This window comes from Siphateles boraxobius, unplaced genomic scaffold (genome assembly GCF_051911475.1).
Source record: "Siphateles boraxobius isolate OS27281-9 unplaced genomic scaffold, OSU_SipBor_1 25, whole genome shotgun sequence".
Taxonomy (NCBI): domain Eukaryota; kingdom Metazoa; phylum Chordata; class Actinopteri; order Cypriniformes; family Leuciscidae; genus Siphateles; species Siphateles boraxobius.
In genome coordinates, this window is record NW_027508866.1 from 38,000,257 (window position 1) to 38,020,755 (window position 20,499).

At 42.8% G+C, this 20,499-nt stretch overlaps 1 protein-coding gene across 2 annotated transcripts in view; it reads left to right on the plus strand.

The window, feature by feature from the left end:
* Nucleotides 1-15,537, plus strand: part of vaspa (vasodilator stimulated phosphoprotein a) — a 56,013-nt gene extending 40,476 nt beyond the window's left edge. For both annotated transcript variants that reach the window (XM_077243856.1, XM_077243857.1), the window contains 7 exons: nt 6,758-6,806; nt 6,877-6,910; nt 7,001-7,052; nt 7,344-7,412; nt 13,835-13,907; nt 13,984-14,041; nt 14,127-15,537. In XM_077243856.1, the coding sequence (XP_077099971.1) occupies nt 6,758-6,806; nt 6,877-6,910; nt 7,001-7,052; nt 7,344-7,412; nt 13,835-13,907; nt 13,984-14,041; nt 14,127-14,164 (373 nt within the window). In that variant the 3' untranslated portion in view covers nt 14,165-15,537. The remainder of the gene's footprint in view (nt 1-6,757; nt 6,807-6,876; nt 6,911-7,000; nt 7,053-7,343; nt 7,413-13,834; nt 13,908-13,983; nt 14,042-14,126) is intronic.
* Nucleotides 15,538-20,499: the final 4,962 nt, after the last annotated feature.

Consider the following 20,499-nt stretch of genomic DNA (forward strand, 5'->3'; position numbering starts at 1 on the left):
TCGCGTTAACCTGTTCCACTCTGATCGTCCGTGGGCGGGCAAAAGAGCGACGTCATTATATTTAAATTTTTTTTTTTTTATGTTTCTGGAGATACTATCACCCCATATATAGTATCATTTTAAATCTTAAAATCTCATCTTTACACAGAATATAATTGTATGTGTGTATATGGAACACAAATAATTAATATAAAGCTTTAAAAAACAATCGTCACAAAATCGCTCCTCCCCCAAAATGGCGATGCAGAAATGTAAATATGAATATGTATTTTTTACGTATTTCACAAAACAGGAAAATCATACATCAAAAGAAAGCTCTCATTCTAAGAAATGTGACTGTGTAGTTTGTTTTATTGTTTTAACATCATAGTTCACATTATCTCCAAAAGAATCGGGCAGTAAAATATGATTACAGTGAAAAAACAAAGACAAACGTCTCATTTCTACTTCGATTACAGGTGCTCTAAGCTAAAATCAGCCACAAACTCTATATCATCTTTTACCCTAGGATGTTTTCTTTCAAATGAGCCCATTTGTACTTTTCTGTGAGCTCCTCTTGGTAAATAATCCACTGTTATGTCGCGGATGTCGAGAACACAAAAAGCACTCGACCGGAGAAACACGCGATCTACACATCATCATCAAAACGTGCAAGCGTCCTCTAATCATGACGATGATATACATATCATGCACATGTTGAAAGCTGAGGTTGACAGCTTTCCAATCACATGTCAATCATGTATCTAGTCCAGTCACATGCTGAATCAGCCAACGAATCAGTGGAGTAGGTGGGCGGGATCACGACCGGTTTTTATGAATGTATGTTGTATCACGACGTTGTTGATGATAGGCGAGTAGACAGTAACAAGTGAATGACAAGTGACGAAGACGACTGACAGGAAATTGTGGATATTTTTGTATTTTTCGAGCGTTTTGATTAAAAATTTTTTTTGCATTTGAGTATTAGAAAATTCCAAAGGACACGTATATACACTAAAAATGACACTTTGCCTCCCTTCGGTTATATTTGAATAACTCTTGCTCAGAATGTGATAGAGAAAAAATCTTTTTTTCTGGTGGATACTGCCACCTAGTGGAGTCAAACAATATAATCAGCAGGTCCCCAGAGCAAACAGTACCTGAATCACAGATTTTCAAAGACAGGATTCTAAAAAAAATAAAAGGCCTATTTTTTTATGTTTATCGTAATATTTTAAAAGCATACCATGCTATTTTTTAAGTTTTGCAATCTGATTTAGTAAATTTGAAGGGTTTTCTGTACAATGACACTAGCTTTTTAAATTTCCTACAATGTTTGTGTCTAGGGTGAATATTTAAACTTGGGTGTGTTAAATTCAGGCGGAATTCCAAAATATGCCTTAGAGTGGAAGAGGTTAATAAACAGTGTGCTTCTCACACTGGGGCGTGTTTCTCACGCTACGCGCTTCTCGCGTTAATAAACAGTGTGCTTCTCCCACTGGGGCGTGTTTCTAACGCTACGCGCTTCTCGCGTTAATAAACAGTGTGCTTCTCACACTGGGGCGTGTTTCTAACGCTACGCGCTTCTCGCGTTAATAAACAGTGTGCTTCTCCCACTGGGGCGTGCTTCTCACGCTACGCGCTTCTCGCGTTAATAAACAGTGTGCTTCTCGCACTGGGGCGTGTTTCTCACGCTACGCGCTTCTCGCGTTAATAAACAGTGCGCTTCTCACGCTACGCGCTTCTCACGTTAATAAACAGTGTGCTTCTCGCACTGGGGCGTGCTTCTCACGCTACGCGCTTCTCACGTTAATAAACAGTGTGCTTCTCGCACTGGGGCGTGTTTCTCACGCTACGCTCTTCTCACGTTAATAAACAGTGTGCTTCTCGCACTGGGGCGTGTTTCTCACGCTACGCGCTTCTCGCGTTAATAAACAGTGTGCTTCTCCCACTGGGGCGTGTTTCTAACGCTACGCGCTTCTCGCGTTAATAAACAGTGTGCTTCTCGCACTGGGGCGTGTTTCTCACGCTACGCGCTTCTCACGTTAATAAACAGTGTGCTTCTCGCACTGGGGCGTGTTTCTCACGCTACGCGCTTCTCACGTTAATAAACAGTGTGCTTCTCGCACTGGGGCGTGTTTCTCACGCTACGCTCTTCTCACGTTAATAAACAGTGTGCTTCTCGCACTGGGGCGTGTTTCTCAAGCTACGCGCTTCTCACGTTAATAAACAGTGTGCTTCTCGCACTGGGGCGTGTTTCTCACGCTACGCGCTTCTCGCGTTAATAAACAGTGTGCTTCTCCCACTGGGGCGTGTTTCTAACGCTACGCGCTTCTCGCGTTAATAAACAGTGTGCTTCTCGCACTGGGGCGTGTTTCTCACGCTACGCGCTTCTCACGTTAATAAACAGTGTGCTTCTCGCACTGGGGCGTGTTTCTCACGCTACGCGCTTCTCACGTTAATAAACAGTGTGCTTCTCGCACCGGGGCGTGTTTCTCACGCTACGCGCTTCTCACGTTAATAAACAGTGTGCTTCTCGCACTGGGGCGTGTTTCTCACGCTACGCGCTTCTCACGTTAATAAACAGTGCGCTTCTCACACTGGGGCGTGTTTCTAACGCTACGCGCTTCTCGCGTTAATAAACAGTGTGCTTCTCACACTGGGCTTGTTTCTCACGCTACGCGCTTCTCACGTTAATAAACAGTGTGCTTCTCGCACTGGGGCGTGTTTCTCACGCTACGCGCTTCTCGCGTTAATAAACAGTGTGCTTCTCACACTGGGGCGTGTTTCTAACGCTACGCGCTTCTCGCGTTAATAAACAGTGTGCTTCTCGCACTGGGGCGTGTTTCTCACGCTACGCGCTTCTCACGTTAATAAACAATGCGCTTCTCACACTGGGGCGTGCTTCTAACGCTACGCGCTTCTCGCGTTAATAAACAGTGTGCTTCTCGCACTGGGCTTGTTTCTCACGCTACGCGCTTCTCACGTTAATAAACAGTGCGCTTCTCACACTGGGGCGTGTTTCTCACGCTACGCGCTTCTCACGTTAATAAACAGTGCGCTTCTCACACTGGGGCGTGCTTCTAACGCTACGCGCTTCTCGCGTTAATAAACAGTGTGCTTCTCGCACTGGGCTTGTTTCTCACGCTACGCGCTTCTCGCGTTAATGAACAGTGTGCTTCTCACGCTACGCGCTTCTCGCGTTAATGAACAGTGTGCTTCTCACGCTACGCGCTTCTCGCGTTAATGAACAGTGTGTTTCTCACGCTACGCGCTTCTCGCGTTAATAAACAGTGTGCTTCTCGCACTGGGCTTGTTTCTCACGCTACGTGCTTCTCGCGTTAATAAACAGTGTGCTTCTCGCACTGGGGCGTGCTTCTAACGCTACGCGCTTCTCGCGTTAAAAAACAGTGTGCTTCTCGCACTGGGGCGTGTTTCTCACGCTACGCGCTTCTCGCGTTAATAAACAGTGCGCTTCTCACACTGGGGCGTGCTTCTAACGCTACGCGCTTCTCGCGTTAAAAAACAGTGTGCTTCTCGCACTGGGGCGTGTTTCTCACGCTACGCGCTTCTCGCGTTAATAAACAGTGCGCTTCTCACACTGGGGCGTGTTTCTAACGCTACGCGCTTCTCGCGTTAATAAACAGTGCGCTTCTGACACTGGGGCGTGTTTCTAACGCTACGCGCTTCTCGCGTTAATAAACAGTGCGCTTCTCACACTGGGCTTGTTTCTCACGCTACGCGCTTCTCGCGTTAATAAACAGTGTGCTTCTCGCACTGGGGCGTGTTTCTCACGCTACGCGCTTCTCACGTTAATAAACAGTGTGCTTCTCGCACTGGGGCGTGTTTCTAACGCTACGCGCTTCTCGCGTTAATAAACAGTGTGCTTCTCACACTGGGGCGTGTTTCTAACGCTACGCGCTTCTCGCGTTAATAAACAGTGTGCTTCTCACGCTACGCGCTTCTCGCGTTAATAAACAGTGTGCTTCTCCGTTAATAAACAGTGTGCTTCTGACACTGGGGCGTGTTTCTAACGCTACGCGCTTCTCGCGTTAATAAACAGTGCGCTTCTCACACTGGGCTTGTTTCTCACGCTACGCGCTTCTCGCGTTAATAAACAGTGTGCTTCTCGCACTGGGGCGTGTTTCTCACGCTACGCGCTTCTCACGTTAATAAACAGTGTGCTTCTCGCACTGGGGCGTGTTTCTAACGCTACGCGCTTCTCGCGTTAATAAACAGTGTGCTTCTCACACTGGGGCGTGTTTCTAACGCTACGCGCTTCTCGCGTTAATAAACAGTGTGCTTCTCACGCTACGCGCTTCTCGCGTTAATAAACAGTGTGCTTCTCCGTTAATAAACAGTGTGCTTCTCGCACCGGGGCGTGTTTCTCACGCTACGCGCTTCTCGCGTTAATAAACAGTGTGCTTCTCGCACCGGGGCGTGTTTCTAACGCTACGCGCTTCTCGCGTTAATAAACAGTGTGCTTCTCACGCTACGCGCTTCTCGCGTTAATAAACAGTGTGCTTCTCCGTTAATAAACAGTGTGCTTCTCACACTGGGGCGTGCTTCTCACGCTACGCGCTTCTCGCAACTTTATTGAGCAATTCAACAAAGTGAGATGCCAGCTGGCCATCTGATTTTACAGTGGTCGACATTCAGGTCTTATACCTTTTTCTTATCGTTGGTACCCAATGGACATATGTATTATTATCTGTTTTCTTCCTCGTAATCTCGCCACCATTAAAAACATCTCCCCCTAGACCTTCTCCTATTGGTGGAACATCTTACATGGTATATGTTTCTCTTCCAGTGCTTCCCAACACCTGCATCTCTACTACAAGTTTTTTGGATACTTTTCCATTGTCTTATCCCTGTCCTTACATGCCCTGTCCTTACATGCCCGGGGACCTAGTTTTTCTGCTTGGCATTACAGCACTTAGACTTGTACATGAGACAGAAGAGATTCCCCAACATGATCAAAGCTGAATTTTCAGCATCATTACTCCAGTCTTCATGATCCTTCATGATGAGAATTCATTTGAATATGCTGATTTGCTGCTCAAGAAACATTTATTATTATTATCAATGTTGAAAACAGTTTAATGTTTTTGTGGAAACCAAATAATTTTGCATAAAATGTCTCATGATGAACAAAGTTGAAAGAACAGCATTTATATGAAATAGATTATTATTTTTTTTAACAGTGTAAAACCCTTGACTGTCACTTTGAATCAATTTAATGCATCGATCCTTGTTGAATAAAAATATTAATTTCATTAAACAAATCATACTGACGTCAACATTTTGAACCGTTATGTAAACTTTTAATTTGTTTATTGCGAAATAACTCCCGATTGTTTCTCTGTCATCTAAGCCAGGCTTCGTTTCCCAAACGCACTGAGACCGAAGCACCAGCAGCAAACGCTCTCTGTGATTGATTGGTTTCGCCTTGTATCCAGATGACTAGGAGAAATAGTTCTACCCTACACAATTACCCGCTAAAATTTGCTTATTTTTAAACGTAGAAGCTTTTTTTACGCACTGAATTGCGTTCTAAATTAATAAAAATTACTGGTTAAAAAAAACATTTGATCGATATTTTTTATGTGAGAATCGATCCTTTTCGATACCACGTCAGTATCAAAAGTATCGATTCTTCAGGATCGATCCGCCCACCCCTACTGCTAGCAAATAGCTAACTATAGTCTATCAATTTAATTATGTCAGTAAAATAAATGAAATATTAATAGATGAATGAATATATAAAATACCTGAATCATGTCAGGAAGCCTTTAAAAATTCACTTTGAGACTACTTAAATTGGGTCGCTTAAAATGACTTAATTCCATGATGTTGAAGTTACATGAACAAATTATGTTTGTTTAACGTAACCCAGTTATGTGGAACCTGTTGACGAAAAAAAATGATTTAAGCCAACATATAATTTTTTTGAGTGTGTACACAAAATATTGATTTGACTGAGTTTTAATATTTTATTAGCTCACCAAAGGCAAAACTTCCATGAAGAAAAAACGTTCCTAGCGAGCGTATAGGGCTGCTAACTTCAGTGACTCGGATGAGCCTGTTTCTGTTTTCAGCGGCTGTTATCTGGGAATATCATACCTCTGGATGGAGCGATTGACCAATCAAAATAAAGTATTCCACAGAGCTGTGTAATAATTCCGGATAACATGCATACTACACACATTCATACTATATAGAACGTACTTTTATGGCGGTCGATGAAAGCTAGTTTCAAACCAAATGTTGTAAATATTATACAGGGACTTTAAAGGGACTTTACCCAGTGAACAAGGAAAGTTCTCAAAGTTATGACAAACGTTCTTCCAGCAACGTTTAACAGTTATCTAGGCTTTAATAATGTTCTCAAAACGTTATTTATACATCATTCATGGAATGATTTCTTCTGAAACGTTTTTTAAATGTTTCTACTTGTTTCAGAACGTTCAGAGAACATTCAAAAGTTACATTCCCATAATGTTTGAAGAATTATACAATGGAATGTTTCCTTAATGTTCACATAACCAAGAAAGAATGTCGGAGAACATTCATAAATAAAATTTTCATAACGTCATGGGAACGTTAGCAAACCGCTTTTTGAGCATATTTTTGTTAGCTGGTATATATGCGTTTAGAGGCGAGTCATTCTGAAATCATGGTTTCGGTGAATAAAGCAGCTCCACTTCAGTCATGAGTCACGACCATCATCAGACAATCTGCAGCCTTATTTAAAGATCTTCCTCTCTGTGTGTTACAGAAAAAAAATGACGGACACTCCAGGGGCGAAGAAGGTTGAAGCGAGCAGCGTAAGTGTGTTTGTGTTTCACTGGAGCTCCGTGTGTGATGGTGACGCTGATCTCTGATCTCTGTTTTCAGGCTGATCCTGTGAGCAGTGACTCCAGATCTGCAGGTGAGAAAATCTCTTCTCACCGCACTTCCTGTTTACGTTGAACGGTTCACTTCACATCCTGACCTCAAACGCACTTTGTTTCTCATTCAGATAAAGCAGACGTGGTGAAGAAGCCGTGGGAGAAGCCGTCGTCCGTTTCACGGTAGAGTTGCGTCTTCTTCTGTGTGTCTGTTCACAGGATCAGTTAAACTTGTCGTCAGTTTTCATTTTCATTTTATTTATTTAATTATGTGCTTTTGTAATTTGTATTAGGATTTGCTTTTAAACTATTTCTAAATAGTTTTTTTTCTTTTAGTTTTATTTCAGATAGTAATTGTTGAACTTCATCTTATTTTTTATTTTTTTTATTTTATATTGATGTTTTGTTTTATTTCAGCTTAACAAAAATGTTTTTAGTTGGTTTAATTAATGATATGCACACTGGTTTAAACAGGGTGAACTCAGCGCCTAAGTCTCAAGACAAGAGCCCAGTTTCTCCGGCATCCGCGGCTCCATTGAGCAGGTAAATCATGCTTCAGACTAAAGCCTGTTTTATGCTTCTGCGTCGAATCGACGGCGTACCCCCGCAGACCCCTCTGCGTCGCCGCGAACCCCTCCGCCGTAGCTCGACGTGCACCTCCAAAAAATTGTAACTATGCGTCGAGGCGACGCAGACCACAAGGGCTGTGATTGGTCAGATGCACCGCGATGCAACTCAACCTGACGCAGAACCATAAAACGGCCACGACGCCGTAGGAGTGACGGCGTAGCTACGCCGTGGAGTTGACACAGAAGCATAATGAAGGCCTTAGCGTTCTGTGTGTTTCTGATGGTTCTGTGTGTTTCTGAGGGTTCTGTGTGTTTCTGGGGGTTCTGTGTGTCTCTGAGGGTTCTGTGTGTTTCTGATGGTTCTGTGTGTTTCTGGGGGTTCTGTGTGTTTCTGGGGGTTCTGTGTGTTTCTGATGGTTCTGTGTGTTTCTGGGGTTTCTGTGTTTCTGGGGGTTCTGTGTGTTTTTGATGGTTCTGTGTGTTTCTGATGGTTCTGTGTGTTTCTGATGGTTCTGTGTGTTTCTGGGGGTTCTGTGTGTCTCTGAGGGTTCTGTGTGTTTCTGAGGGTTCTGTGTGTTTCTGGGGGTTCTGTGTGTTTCTGGGGGTTCTGTGTGTTTCTGGGGGTTCTGTGTGTCTCTGAGGGTTCTGTGTGTTTCTGGGGGTTCTGTGTGTTTCTGATGGTTCTGTGTGTTTCTGGGGGTTCTGTGTGTCTCTGAGGGTTCTGTGTGTTTCTGGGGGTTCTGTGTGTTTCTGATGGTTCTGTGTGTTTCTGGGGGTTCTGTGTGTTTCTGGGGGTTCTGTGTGTTTCTGATGGTTCTGTGTGTTTCTGGGGGTTCTGTGTGTTTCTGATGGTTCTGTGTGTTTCTGGGGGTTCTGTGTGTCTCTGAGGGTTCTGTGTGTTTCTGATGGTTCTGTGTGTTTCTGTGGGTTCTGTGTGTTTCTGATGGTTCTGTGTGTTTCTGGGGGTTCTGTGTGTTTCAGAGGGTTCTGTGTGTCTCTGAAGGTTCTGTGTGTTTCTGATGGTTCTGTGTGTTTCTGGGGGTTCTGTGTGTTTCAGAGGGTTCTGTGTGTCTCTGAAGGTTCTGTGTGTTTCTGATGGTTCTGTGTGTCTCTGAGGGCTCTGTGTGTTTCTGAGGGTTCTGTGTGTTTCTGTGTGTTCTGTGTGTTTCTGAGGGTTCTGTGTGTTTCTGTGTGTTTCTGAGGGTTCTGTGTGTTTCTGAGGGTTCTGTGTGTTTCTGAGGGTTCTGTGTGTTTCTGGGGGTTCTGTGTGTTTCTAAGGGTTCTGAGTGTACCTGAGGGTTCTGTGTGTTTCTAAGGGTTCTGTGTGTTTCTAAGGGTTCTGTGCGTTTCTAAGGGTTCTGTGTGTTTCTGAGGGTTCTGTGCGTTTCTAAGGGTTCTGTGTGTTTCTGAGGGTTCTGTGTGTTTCTAAGGGTTCTGTGTGTTTCTAAGGGTTCTGTGTGTTTCTGAGGGTTCTGTGTGTTTCTAAGGGTTCTGTGTGTTTCTGAGGGTTCTGTGTGTTTCTAAGGGTTCTGTGTGTTTCTGATGGTTCTGTGTGTTTCTGATGGTTCTGTGTTTCTCTGAGGGTTCTGTGTGTTTCTGAGGGTTCTGTGTGTTTCTGAGGGTTCTGTATTTCTCTGAGGGTTCTGTGCGTTTCTGAAGGTTCCGTGTGTTTCTGAGGGTTCTGTATTTCTCTGAGGGTTCTGTGTGTTTCTGAGGGTTCTGTGTGTTTCTGAGGGTTCTGTGTGTATCTGAGGTTCTGTTTGTCTCTAAGGGTTCTGTGTGTTTCTGAGGGTTCTGTGTGTTTCTAAGGGTCCTGTGTGTCTCTGAGGGTTCTGTGTGTTTCTGAGGGTTCTGTGTGTTTCTGAGGGTTCTGTGTGTTTCTGAGGGTTCTGTGTGTTTCTGAGGGTTCTGTGTTTCTCTGAGGGTTCTGTGTGTTCTGTGTGTTTCTGAGGGTTCTGTGTGTTTCTGAGGGTTCTGTGTGTTTCTAAGGGTCCTGTGTGTCTCTGAGGGTTCTGTGTGTTTTGTGTGTCTCTGAGGGTTCTGTGTGTCTCTGAGGGTTCTGTGTGTTTCTGGGGGTTCTGTGTGTTTCTGAGGGTTCTGTGTGTTTCTGAGTGTTCTGTGTGTTTCTGAGGGTTCTGTGTGTTTCTAAGGGTTCTGTGTGTTCTGTGTGTTTCTGGGGGTTCTGTGTGTTTCTGAGGGTTCTGTGTGTTTCTAAGGGTTCTGTGTGTTCTGTGTGTTTCTGGGGGTTCTGTGTGTTTCTGGGGGTTCTGTGTGTTTCTGAGGGTTCTGTGTGTTCTGTGTGTTTCTGGGGGTTCTGTGTGTTTCTGAGGGTTCTGTGTGTTTCTAAGGGTTCTGTGTGTCTGAGGGTTCTGTGTGTTTCTAAGGGTTCTGTGTGTTTCTAAGGGTTCTGTGTGTTTCTGGGGGTTATGTGTGTTTCTGAGGGTTCTGTGTGTTTCTGAGTGTTCTGTGTTTCTCTGAGGATTCTGTGTGTCTCTGAGGGTTCTATGTGTTCTGTGTGTCTCTGAGGGTTCTGTGTGTTCTGTGTGTCTCTGAGGGTTCTGTGTGTTCTGTGTGTTTCTGAGGGTTCTGTGTGTCTCTGAGGGTTCTGTGTGTTCTGTGTGTTTCTAAGGGTTCTGTGTGTCTCTGAGGGTTCTGTGTGTTTCTAAGGGTTCTGTGTGTTTCTGGGGGTTCTGTGTGTTTCTGGGGGTTCTGTGTGTTTCTGGGGGTTCTATGTGTTTCTGAGTGTTCTGTGTTTCTCTGAGGATTCTGTGTGTCTCTGAGGGTTCTGTGTGTTCTGTGTGTTTCTGAGGGTTCTGTGTGTTTCTGGGGGTTCTGTGTGTTTCTGGGGGTTCTGTGTGTTTCTGAGGGTTCTGTGTGTTTCTGAGTGTTCTGTGTTTCTCTGAGGGTTCTGTGTGTTTCTGAGGGTTCTATGTGTTCTGTGTGTTTCTGAGGGTTCTGTGTGTCTCTGAGGGTTCTGTGTGTTTCTGGGGGTTCTGTGTGTTTCTGAGGGTTCTGTGTGTTTCTGAGGGTTCTGTGTGTTTCTGAGGGTTCTGTGTGTTCTGTGTGTTTCTGAGGGTTCTGTGTGTTTCTAAGGGTTCTGTGTGTCTCTGAGGGTTCTGTGTGTTTCTAAGGGTTCTGTGTGTCTCTGAGGGTTCTATGTGTTCTGTGTGTTTCTGAGGGTTCTGTGTGTTTTGTGTGTTTCTGAGGGTTCTGTGTGTTTCTGAGGGTTCTATGTGTTCTGTGTGTTTCTGAGGGTTCTGTGTGTTCTGTGTGTTTCTGGGGGTTCTGTGTGTTTCTGAGGGTTCTGTGTGTTTCTGAGGGTTCTGTGTGTTTCTGGGGGTTCTGTGTGTTTCTGGGGGTTCTGTGTGTTTCTGGGGGTTCTGTGTGTCTCTGAGGGTTCTGTGTGTTTCTGGGGGTTCTGTGTGTTTCTGAGAGTTCTGTGTGTTTCTAAGGGTTCTGTGTGTCTGAGGGTTCTGTGTGTTTCTAAGGGTTCTGTGTGTTTCTAAGGGTTCTGTGTGTCTCTGAGGGTTCTGTGTGTTTCTGAGGGTTCTGTGTGTCTCTGAGGGTTCTGTGTGTTTCTGAGGGTTCTGTGTGTTTCTGAGGGTTCTGTGTGTTTCTAAGGGTTCTGTGTGTTTGAGGGTTCTGTGTGTTTCTAAGGGTTCTGTGTGTTTCTAAGGGTTCTGTGTGTTTCTGAGGGTTCTGTGTGTTTCTGAGTGTTCTGTGTTTCTCTGAGGATTCTGTGTGTCGCTGAGGGTTCTATGTGTGCTGTGTGTCTCTGAGGGTTCTATGTGTTCTGTGTGTCTCTGAGGGTTCTGTGTGTCTCTGAGGGTTCTATGTGTTCTGTGTGTCTCTGAGGGTTCTGTGTGTTCTGTATGTCTCTGAGGGTTCTATGTGTTCTGTGTGTCTCTGAGGGTTCTGTGTGTTTCTGTGTGTTCTGTGTGTCTCTGAGGGTTCTGTGTGTTTCTGAGGGTTCTGTGTGTTTCTGAGGGTTCTGTGTGTTTCTGAGGGTTCTGTGTGTTTCTGGGGGTTCTGTGTGTTTCTGAGGGTTCTGTGTGTTTCTGAGGGTTCTGTGTGTTCTGTGTGTTTCTGAGGGTTCTGTGTGTTTCTAAGGGTTCTGTGTGTCTCTGAGGGTTCTGTGTGTTTCTAAGGGTTCTGTGTGTCTCTGAGGGTTCTATGTGTTCTGTGTGTTTCTGAGGGTTCTGTGTGTTTTGTATGTTTCTGAGGGTTCTGTGTGTTTCTGAGGGTTCTATGTGTTCTGTGTGTTTCTGAGGGTTCTGTGTGTTCTGTGTGTTTCTGGGGGTTCTGTGTGTTTCTGAGGGTTCTGTGTGTTTCTGAGGGTTCTGTGTGTTTCTGGGGGTTCTGTGTGTCTCTGAGGGTTCTGTGTGTTTCTGGGGGTTCTGTGTGTTTCTGAGAGTTCTGTGTGTTTCTAAGGGTTCTGTGTGTTTCTAAGGGTTCTGTGTGTTTCTAAGGGTTCTGTGTGTCTCTGAGGGTTCTGTGTGTTTCTGAGGGTTCTGTGTGTCTCTGAGGGTTCTGTGTGTTTCTGAGGGTTCTGTGTGTTTCTAAGGGTTCTGTGTGTTTGAGGGTTCTGTGTGTTTCTAAGGGTTCTGTGTGTTTCTAAGGGTTCTGTGTGTTTCTGAGGGTTCTGTGTGTTTCTGAGTGTTCTGTGTTTCTCTGAGGATTCTGTGTGTCTCTGAGGGTTCTATGTGTGCTGTGTGTCTCTGAGGGTTCTATGTGTTCTGTGTGTCTCTGAGGGTTCTGTGTGTCTCTGAGGGTTCTGTGTGTTCTGTATGTCTCTGAGGGTTCTATGTGTTCTGTGTGTCTCTGAGGGTTCTATGTGTTCTGTGTGTCTCTGAGGGTTCTATGTGTTCTGTGTGTCTCTGAGGGTTCTGTGTGTTCTGTGTGTCTCTGAGGGTTCTGTGTGTTCTGTGTGTTTCTGAGGGTTCTGTGTGTCTCTGAGGGTTCTGTGTGTTCTGTGTGTTTCTAAGGGTTCTGTGTGTCTCTGAGGGTTCTGTGTGTTTCTAAGGGTTCTGTGTGTTTCTGGGGGTTCTGTGTGTTTCTGGGGGTTCTGTGTGTTTCTGAGTGTTCTGTGTTTCTCTGAGGATTCTGTGTGTCTCTGAGGGTTCTGTGTGTTCTGTGTGTTTCTGAGGGTTCTGTGTGTTTCTGGGGGTTCTGTGTGTTTCTGGGGGTTCTGTGTGTTTCTGAGGGTTCTGTGTGTTTCTGAGTGTTCTGTGTTTCTCTGAGGGTTCTGTGTGTTCTGTGTGTTTCTGAGGGTTCTGTGTGTCTCTGAGGGTTCTGTGTGTTTCTGAGGGTTCTATGTGTTCTGTGTGTTTCTGAGGGTTCTGTGTGTCTCTGAGGGTTCTGTGTGTTTCTGAGGGTTCTGAGGGTTCTGTGTGTTTCTGAGGGTTCTGTGTGTTTCTGAGGGTTCTGTGTGTTTCTGGGGGTTCTGTGTGTTTCTGAGGGTTCTGTGTGTTTCTGAGGGTTCTGTGTGTTTCTGAGGGTTCTGTGTGTTTCTGAGGGTTCTGTGTGTTTCTGGGGGTTCTGTGTGTTTCTGGGGGTTCTGTGTGTTTCTGGGGGTTCTGTGTGTTTCTGGCGGTTCTGTGTGTTTCTGAGGGTTCTGTGTGTTTCTGAGGGTTCTGAGGGTTCTGTGTGTTTCTGAGGGTTCTGTGTGTTTCTAAGGGTTCTGTGTGTCTCTGAGGGTTCTATGTGTTCTGTGTGTCTCTGAGGGTTCTGTGTGTTCTGTGTGTTTCTGAGGGGTCTGTGTGTTTCTGAGGGTTCTGTGTGTTTCTGGGGGTTCTGTGTGTTTCTGGGGGTTCTGTGTGTTTCTGAGGGTTCTGTGTGTTTCTGAGGGTTCTATGTGTTCTTTGTGTTTCTGAGGGTTCTGTGTGTTTCTGAGGGTTCTGTGTGTTTCTGGGGGTTCTGTGTGTTTCTGGGGGTTCTGTGTGTCTCTGAGGGTTCTGTGTGTCTCTGGGGGTTCTGTGTGTTTCTGAGGGTTCTGTGTGTTTCTGAGGGTTCTGTGTGTTTCTGGGGGTTCTGGGTGTTTCTGGGGGTTCTGTGTGTCTCTGAGGGTTCTATGTGTTCTGTGTGTCTCTGAGGGTTCTGTGTGTTCTGTGTGTTTCTGAGGGTTCTGTGTGTTTCTGGGGGTTCTGTGTTTCTCTGAGGGTTCTATGTGTTTCTGAGGGTTCTATGTGTTTCTGAGGGTTCTGTGTTTCTCTGAAGGTTCTGTGTGTTTCGGAGGGTTCTGTGTGTTTCTGAGGGTTCTTTGTTTCTCTGAAGGTTCTGTGTGTTTCGGAGGGTTCTGTTTTTCTGAGGGTTCTGGTGTCTCTGAGGGTTCTGCATGTTCAGAGGGTTCTGTGTGTCTCTGATCACTGGATCTCTGTGTGTCTGTGGTTCTTGCAGAACGAGGCCCGGCAGCAGCACCGGAGGAGACTCCGGATCCAGAGATGGATCCGACCTGGAGAAATTCAAAGAGGTCAGCAGCTCCTTCTCACGACTCGTTTCTTTTTTGAACAGACTGACTTACTAAAGCATGATGTGTTTGATGACAGGAAATCCTGGAGGAGATGCGCAAAGAGCTGCAGAAAACCAAAGATGAAATCATCAGCGGTCAGTCGTGCTCTTCTGCTGCTCTTCAGGGAAATACAGTGTGGTTCTAGATTTGACACTGGGATTGTTGTGTTTCCATCCACAGCTCTGATCGAGGAACTGCAGAAGAGCAGTGTGGTGTAGCAGCTTCAAGCGTGAGCATCAGGACGATGAAGAGACGTCTGCTCAAACCACATGCACTGCAAAAAAAAATGTGCTTCTTCCTCAGTTTAAAAAAAAAATGAAATTAAGATATATTTACTTGAGAAGCCAAATGACATCAGATATTAAGTCTTGGTTTGCACAACCATGATCACATCACAATCAAATAAATAAAAAATATCAGCCAATCAGAGGAGCATGTGGGCGGAGTCTCCGAAAGCACACTGCACTCACAATCAAATCAATCAAAAATCTCAGCCAATCAGAAGAGAGTGTGGGCGGAGAGATGCTTTTCAGCTGCTTGGTGTCAGTCATCGGCCAAAATTATAATTTGAAATTTTTTATTACATAATCTTATACAATATTAATAGACGTGAGAATAATTCTTTAAAAAAATCTTTAAAAATTCTATTTATTAAAATGTATTTAAAATGTCATGTATGTAATTTTGCTTCTCAAGGTAATGTATTTTGGTTAAAGAATGTTTAGATATTTTTAGTGGAAAACAAGATGCCTTCAGTTCTGGACCACTTCAGTTCTGTATTTTTTAAACCTGCTTTTTGCATCATTTTGTATGTGTGTGTGGTTGTGTGTGTGTGAACCCTAATGATGTCTATTAATATTTTTCTGATCCGCTGCTGTTTATTCCGTCTAATGCGTGTGTTTTAATCATCGGTTCACCATGTGCATCTAGAAATAGTGTCAGTAGTTAGTTGTTTACATCTGCACTATTTCGAAGTGTGGGCTTCCGTGTAACTGCAGGTTATTTATCATCTGTTCCCTGATATTTATCATCCTCTGTTCTCTGTGTTTGAATAGGGGTTTTCAATCTGGCCTCCATGGGAAATCTCAGAGAAAAAGTGTAAAAAACAAATGAAAATAAGATTGGATGAAATAAATAGAAATCATTTTAAATAATATAATAATATAAAATAAAGTGTAGCAGAAAACAATGTTTGTAACATACAAATCAAAGCGAAATATTTTGCATATAATATTTGATGTATCGTACATTATACTTTTTGACCATATAAACTGTGAATAGATTTTAATTGTGTTTATATTTTTCACCTTGGCATGTGAAAGATTGAAAACCCCCTGCGTTAAAGATGCTTGAAGTTGAGTGGAGTCTCAGGGAAGAATTGAGTGTGTGTGATTGCAGAGGAACATCAGAACGAACGACTATGTATTAATCTGTGTTATTTTGTATGTCATTAACGAAAAAGTACTGTAGTATTACCATGCTTTTTGGTCATGTACGATGGTACCGTCAAAGTACTCTTGCTGATTGTTTTACAGATTGTGAGAGATCCGCTATGCAGCGCTTGAAAGTGCAAATAAAAGCTGATCCTGGATCAGTGTCTGAGCCTCAGTGTGATTACAAAACATAGAGCGCGCCGCGCGTCCACCTGACCGGAGATCAGGGCGCGCGCGCACATGGGGCGGGGCCTGGCGCGCTGACGTCACTCACCGTGATGAACTGGCTGATCGTGCAAAAGCGTGTTGAATATTTTCACTGGATTTGGATCAAGACGGGATAAATGAGCCGAGACACCTGTCAATGTACTCATATATATTCATAATCAGAGCGGAGAGATGGTTAATATAGTGTTTTTTGTGGTAAACAACAGCTTAGCTCTGACAGTAAATAGTGTGGATAAATCACTCAGTTTATTCAGATTTAATCAATGTTTTTATTTTTACTTAATCATCAGAGATATTATGTGAGTAATGTCAGAATTGGATTGATGATTTAGTGCGTAGTGATTAACATCAGTTTTGTTGGTGAAGCTCAAAGTTCATGTTGTGTTAGTTTGTTCAGGTAAGTTAGCTTAGCTTCAATAACTAACTCAAAACCTTCATGCTATTTTTACGTCATTATGCTATTTCTATGTCATTACGCTATTTCTACGTCATTACACTATTTCTACATCATTACGCTATTTCTACGTCATTGTGCTATTTCTACATCATTGTGCAATTTCTACATTACTCTATCTCTATGTAATTACGCTATTTCTTAATCATTACGCTATTTCTACATCATTACGCTATTTCTATGTCATTGCGCTATTTCTACGTCATTACGCTATTTTTACGTCATTACGCTATTATCTACATCATTACGCTATTTCTACGTCATTACGCTGTTTCTACATCATTACGTTATTTCTATGTCATTGCGCTATTTCTACGTCATTACGCTATTTCTACATCATTACGCTATTTCTACGTCATTACGCTGTTTCTACATCATTACGTTATTTCTATGTCATTACGCTGTTTCTACATCATTACGCTATTTCTACTTCATTACACTATTTCTACGTCATTACGCTATTTCTATGTAATTGCGCTATTTCTACATCATTACGCTATTTCTACATCATTACGCTATTTCTACTTCATTACGCTATTTCCACGTCATTGCGCTATTTCTATGTCATTACGCTATTTTTACGTCATTACGCTATTATCTACATCATTACGCTATTTCTACGTCATTAGGCTGTTTCTACATCATTACGTTATTTCTATGTCATTGCGCTATTTCTACGTCATTACGCTATTTTTACATCATTACGCTATTTCTACTTCATTACGCTATTTCTACGTCATTACGTTATTTCTATGTCATTGCGCTATTTCTATGTAATTATGCTATTTCTACGTCATTACGCTATTTCTACATTACGCTATTTCTATATTAATTCAATTCAATTCAATTCAAATTTATTTGTATAGCGCTTTTCACAATACACATTGTCTCAAAGCAGCTTTACAGAAAGTGCATTTCGGAAATGTACATAGAAAAATACAGTTAGTTAATCAAATATTAATTTATGGCATAACATATCGCCGGCTTTGAGTCGTCTCTTCACAGGCGTCGAGTCGTCTCTTCACAGGCGTCGAGTCGTCTCTTCACAGGCGTCGAGTCGTCTCTTCACAGGCGTCGAGTCGTCTCTTCACAGGCGTCGAGTCGTCTCTTCACAGGCGTCGAGTCGTCTCTTCACAGGCGTCGAGTCGCCCCTTCACAGGCGTCGAGACGCCTCTTCACAGGCGTCGAGTCGCCTCTTCACAGGCGTCGAGTCACGTCTCTTCACAGGCGTCGAGTCGCCCCTTCACAGGCGTCGAGTCACGTCTCTTCACAGGCGTCGAGTCGTCTCTTCACAGGCGTCGAGTCGTCTCTTCACAGGCGTTGGGGCATCTGAAGTCTCTGTGAGAGGCTGGATACAAACTGGAGCTGACGAACGCTATTTACCTCGGGACTAGCGTCCCGAGATAACAGCAGAAAGGCAGATGGGAAATAATTAGCATTAGCTGATGTTCACAATGTTAATGCATTCAATCTGATTCAGCAGTGGTATAAAAGGTAAGCATTATGTGAATGCTTGGTTAAAGAGATGCGTCTTTAATCTAGTTTTAAACTGGGACAGCGAGTCTGAGTCTCGAACAATATCAGGAAGGCTATTCCAGAGTTTAGGAGCTAAATGTGAGAACGCCCTCCCTCCTTTAGTGGACTTAGATATCCTAGGAATGACCAGAAGCCTCGAATTTAGTGATCTTAAAGAACGCAATGGATTGTAGGGCGATAGAAGGTCTGTTAAATACACAGGACCTAAACCATTTAGGGCTTTATAGGTCAGAAGTAGTACTTTGTAACTGATACGGAACTTAATAGGTAACCAGTGTAGAGATGATAAAATTGGTGTTATATGATCATATTTTCTTGATCTAGTAAGAACTCTAGCGGCTGCATTTTGCACTAACTGTAGCTTGTTTATTGAGGATGCAGGACAGCCAGCTAATAAAGCATTACAGTAATCAAGTCTCGAGGTCATGAATGCATGAACTAACTTCTCTGCATCAGAAACAGATAGCATGTTACGTAGCTTAGCATGTTTCTAAGGTGGAAAAAGGCTGTTCTTGTTATATATGAAATATGATTTTCGAAAGTCAAGTTGTGGTCTAGTATAACACCCAGGTCTTTTACTGTAGTGGATAAAGCAACTGGACATCCTTCTAAATTAAAGTTGTATTGTAAGGGATTTTGTGGGAAGTTTTTTTAAACTAATAAGTAATACCTCCGTTTTATCTGAATTTAATAGCAGGAAATTACACGTCATCCAGCATTTTATATCATTTAGACACTCTGTCAATTTAGATGAGTTAGTGTTTTCATCTGGTCGTGATGAGATATATAATTGAGTGTCATCAGCATAACAGTGGAAATTAATTCCATGTTTTCTTATAATATTACCAAGTGGCAGCATATATATTGAGAATAGCAGAGGGCCTAACACCGATCCTTGCGGCACTCCATAGTCTACTGGCGTTATCTTTGATTTTTCCCAATTTAAACAGACAAAATGGTAACGGTCTGATAAGTACGATCTAAAACAGCTTAATGCCTGTCCCTGAACACCAGTGTAGTTTTGTAGTCGATCCAAGAGTATTTTATGATCGATAGTGTCGAACGCAGCGCTAAGATCGAGTAGAACTAGTATTGAGATACAGCCTTGGTCAGAAGCTAAAAGTAAATCATTTGTAATTTTAACTAGCGCAGTTTCTGTGCTATGATGCAGTCTGAATCCTGACTGGAATTTTTCATAGATATCATTTTCTTGCAAGAAAGAGCACAATTGAGCGGACACACTTTTTCTAGTATTTTAGACATAAATGGAAGATTTGAGATGGGTCTGTAATTTGCTAAGTTATTCGGATCTAATTGCGGTTTCTTAATGAGTGGTTTTATTACTGCCAGCTTGAATATTTTTGGAACATGACCTAAAGATAAAGACGAGTTAATAATATTAAGAAGAGGCTCTTCCACTACAGGTAACACTTCTTTCAGTAGTTTAGTGGGTATTGGATCTAATAAACATGTTGTTGGTTTCGATGCAATGATAAGTTTATTTAGCTCTTCCTGTCCTATAGTTGTAAAGTGGTGTAGTTGTTCTAGAGGGGCCATAATTGAGGCTGAATCATAAGACATCATAGAGGATTGTATATTTACAATTGTGTTACGGATGCTTTCTATTTTCTCATCGAAGTAATTCATAAAATCATTACTACTATATTGTAACGGAATATTTTGCTCTGGTGATGTTTGTTTATTTGTTAGTCTAGCCACGGTGTTAAATAAAAACCTTGGATTATTTTGGTTATTTTCTATTAGTTTGCGGAGATGCTCAGCCCTGGCTGCTTTTAGAGCCTTTTTATAACGTGACATACTGTCTTTCCACGCGATTCTAAAGACCTCTAAATTAGTTTGTTTCCATTTACGCTCTAAGTTACGAGTTTCTCTCTTGATTGCATGCGTAGCACTGTTGTACCAAGGTGCTTTAGTTTTCTCTCTAACCTTTTTTAATCTAATTGGTGCAACAATATCTAGTGTACTAGAGAACATGGTGCTCAAACTGCTAGTTATTTCCTCTAGTTCATCTGTTTGTTTGGGTGCACTGCGCAGCTGAGATAGATCAGGTAAGCTATTTGAGAATCTATCTATAGTGGTCGGAAGGATTGTTCTGCCTGCTCTATAACGTGGCGCAACATGACAAATTTCAGCAGTACGTATTATACAAGTTACCATGTAATGATCAGTGAGATCGTCACTTTGCGGTATAATATCTATATCAGTTGGATTGGTTCCATATGATATAATTAAGTCTAGTGTATGATTTAGACGATGAGTGGGACCACTGACGTTTTGCTTGACCCCAAAGGAGTTTAATAAATCTGTAAACGCAGTCCCTAACGCATCATTTGTATTATCTACGTGTATGTTAAAGTCTCCAACAATTATTGCTTTATCGACATTGACCAATAGATCTGAGAGAAAGTATGCAAACTCTTTTAGGAAATCAGCATAAGGCCCTGGAGGTCTATATAGGGTAGCCAAGGCTAGAGATAATATGGATTTGTTTCTTGCATCTAAGAGCGTAACATTTAGCACAAGTACTTCAAAAGAATTAAACCTGTAACCTGTTTTCTGAGTAACATTAAGAATATCTCTATAGATTGTTGCAACACCGCCGCCACGACCGATCAGACGGGGCTCATGCTTATAACAGTATCCTGGTGGAGTAGACTCATTTAGACCGAAATAATCATTTGGTTTAAGCCAGGTTTCAGTAAGGCAAAGTACATCGAAACTATTATCTGTGACCATTTCATTTACAATAACCGCCTTAGGTGTGAGCGATCTAATGTTTAGAAGACCTAGCTTTAGAAATTGTTTTTGTTCACTGATATTTAGATTTTCTGGTTTAATTACAATAGATTTTTGCTAGATCGTACACTAGATTTATTGTTTG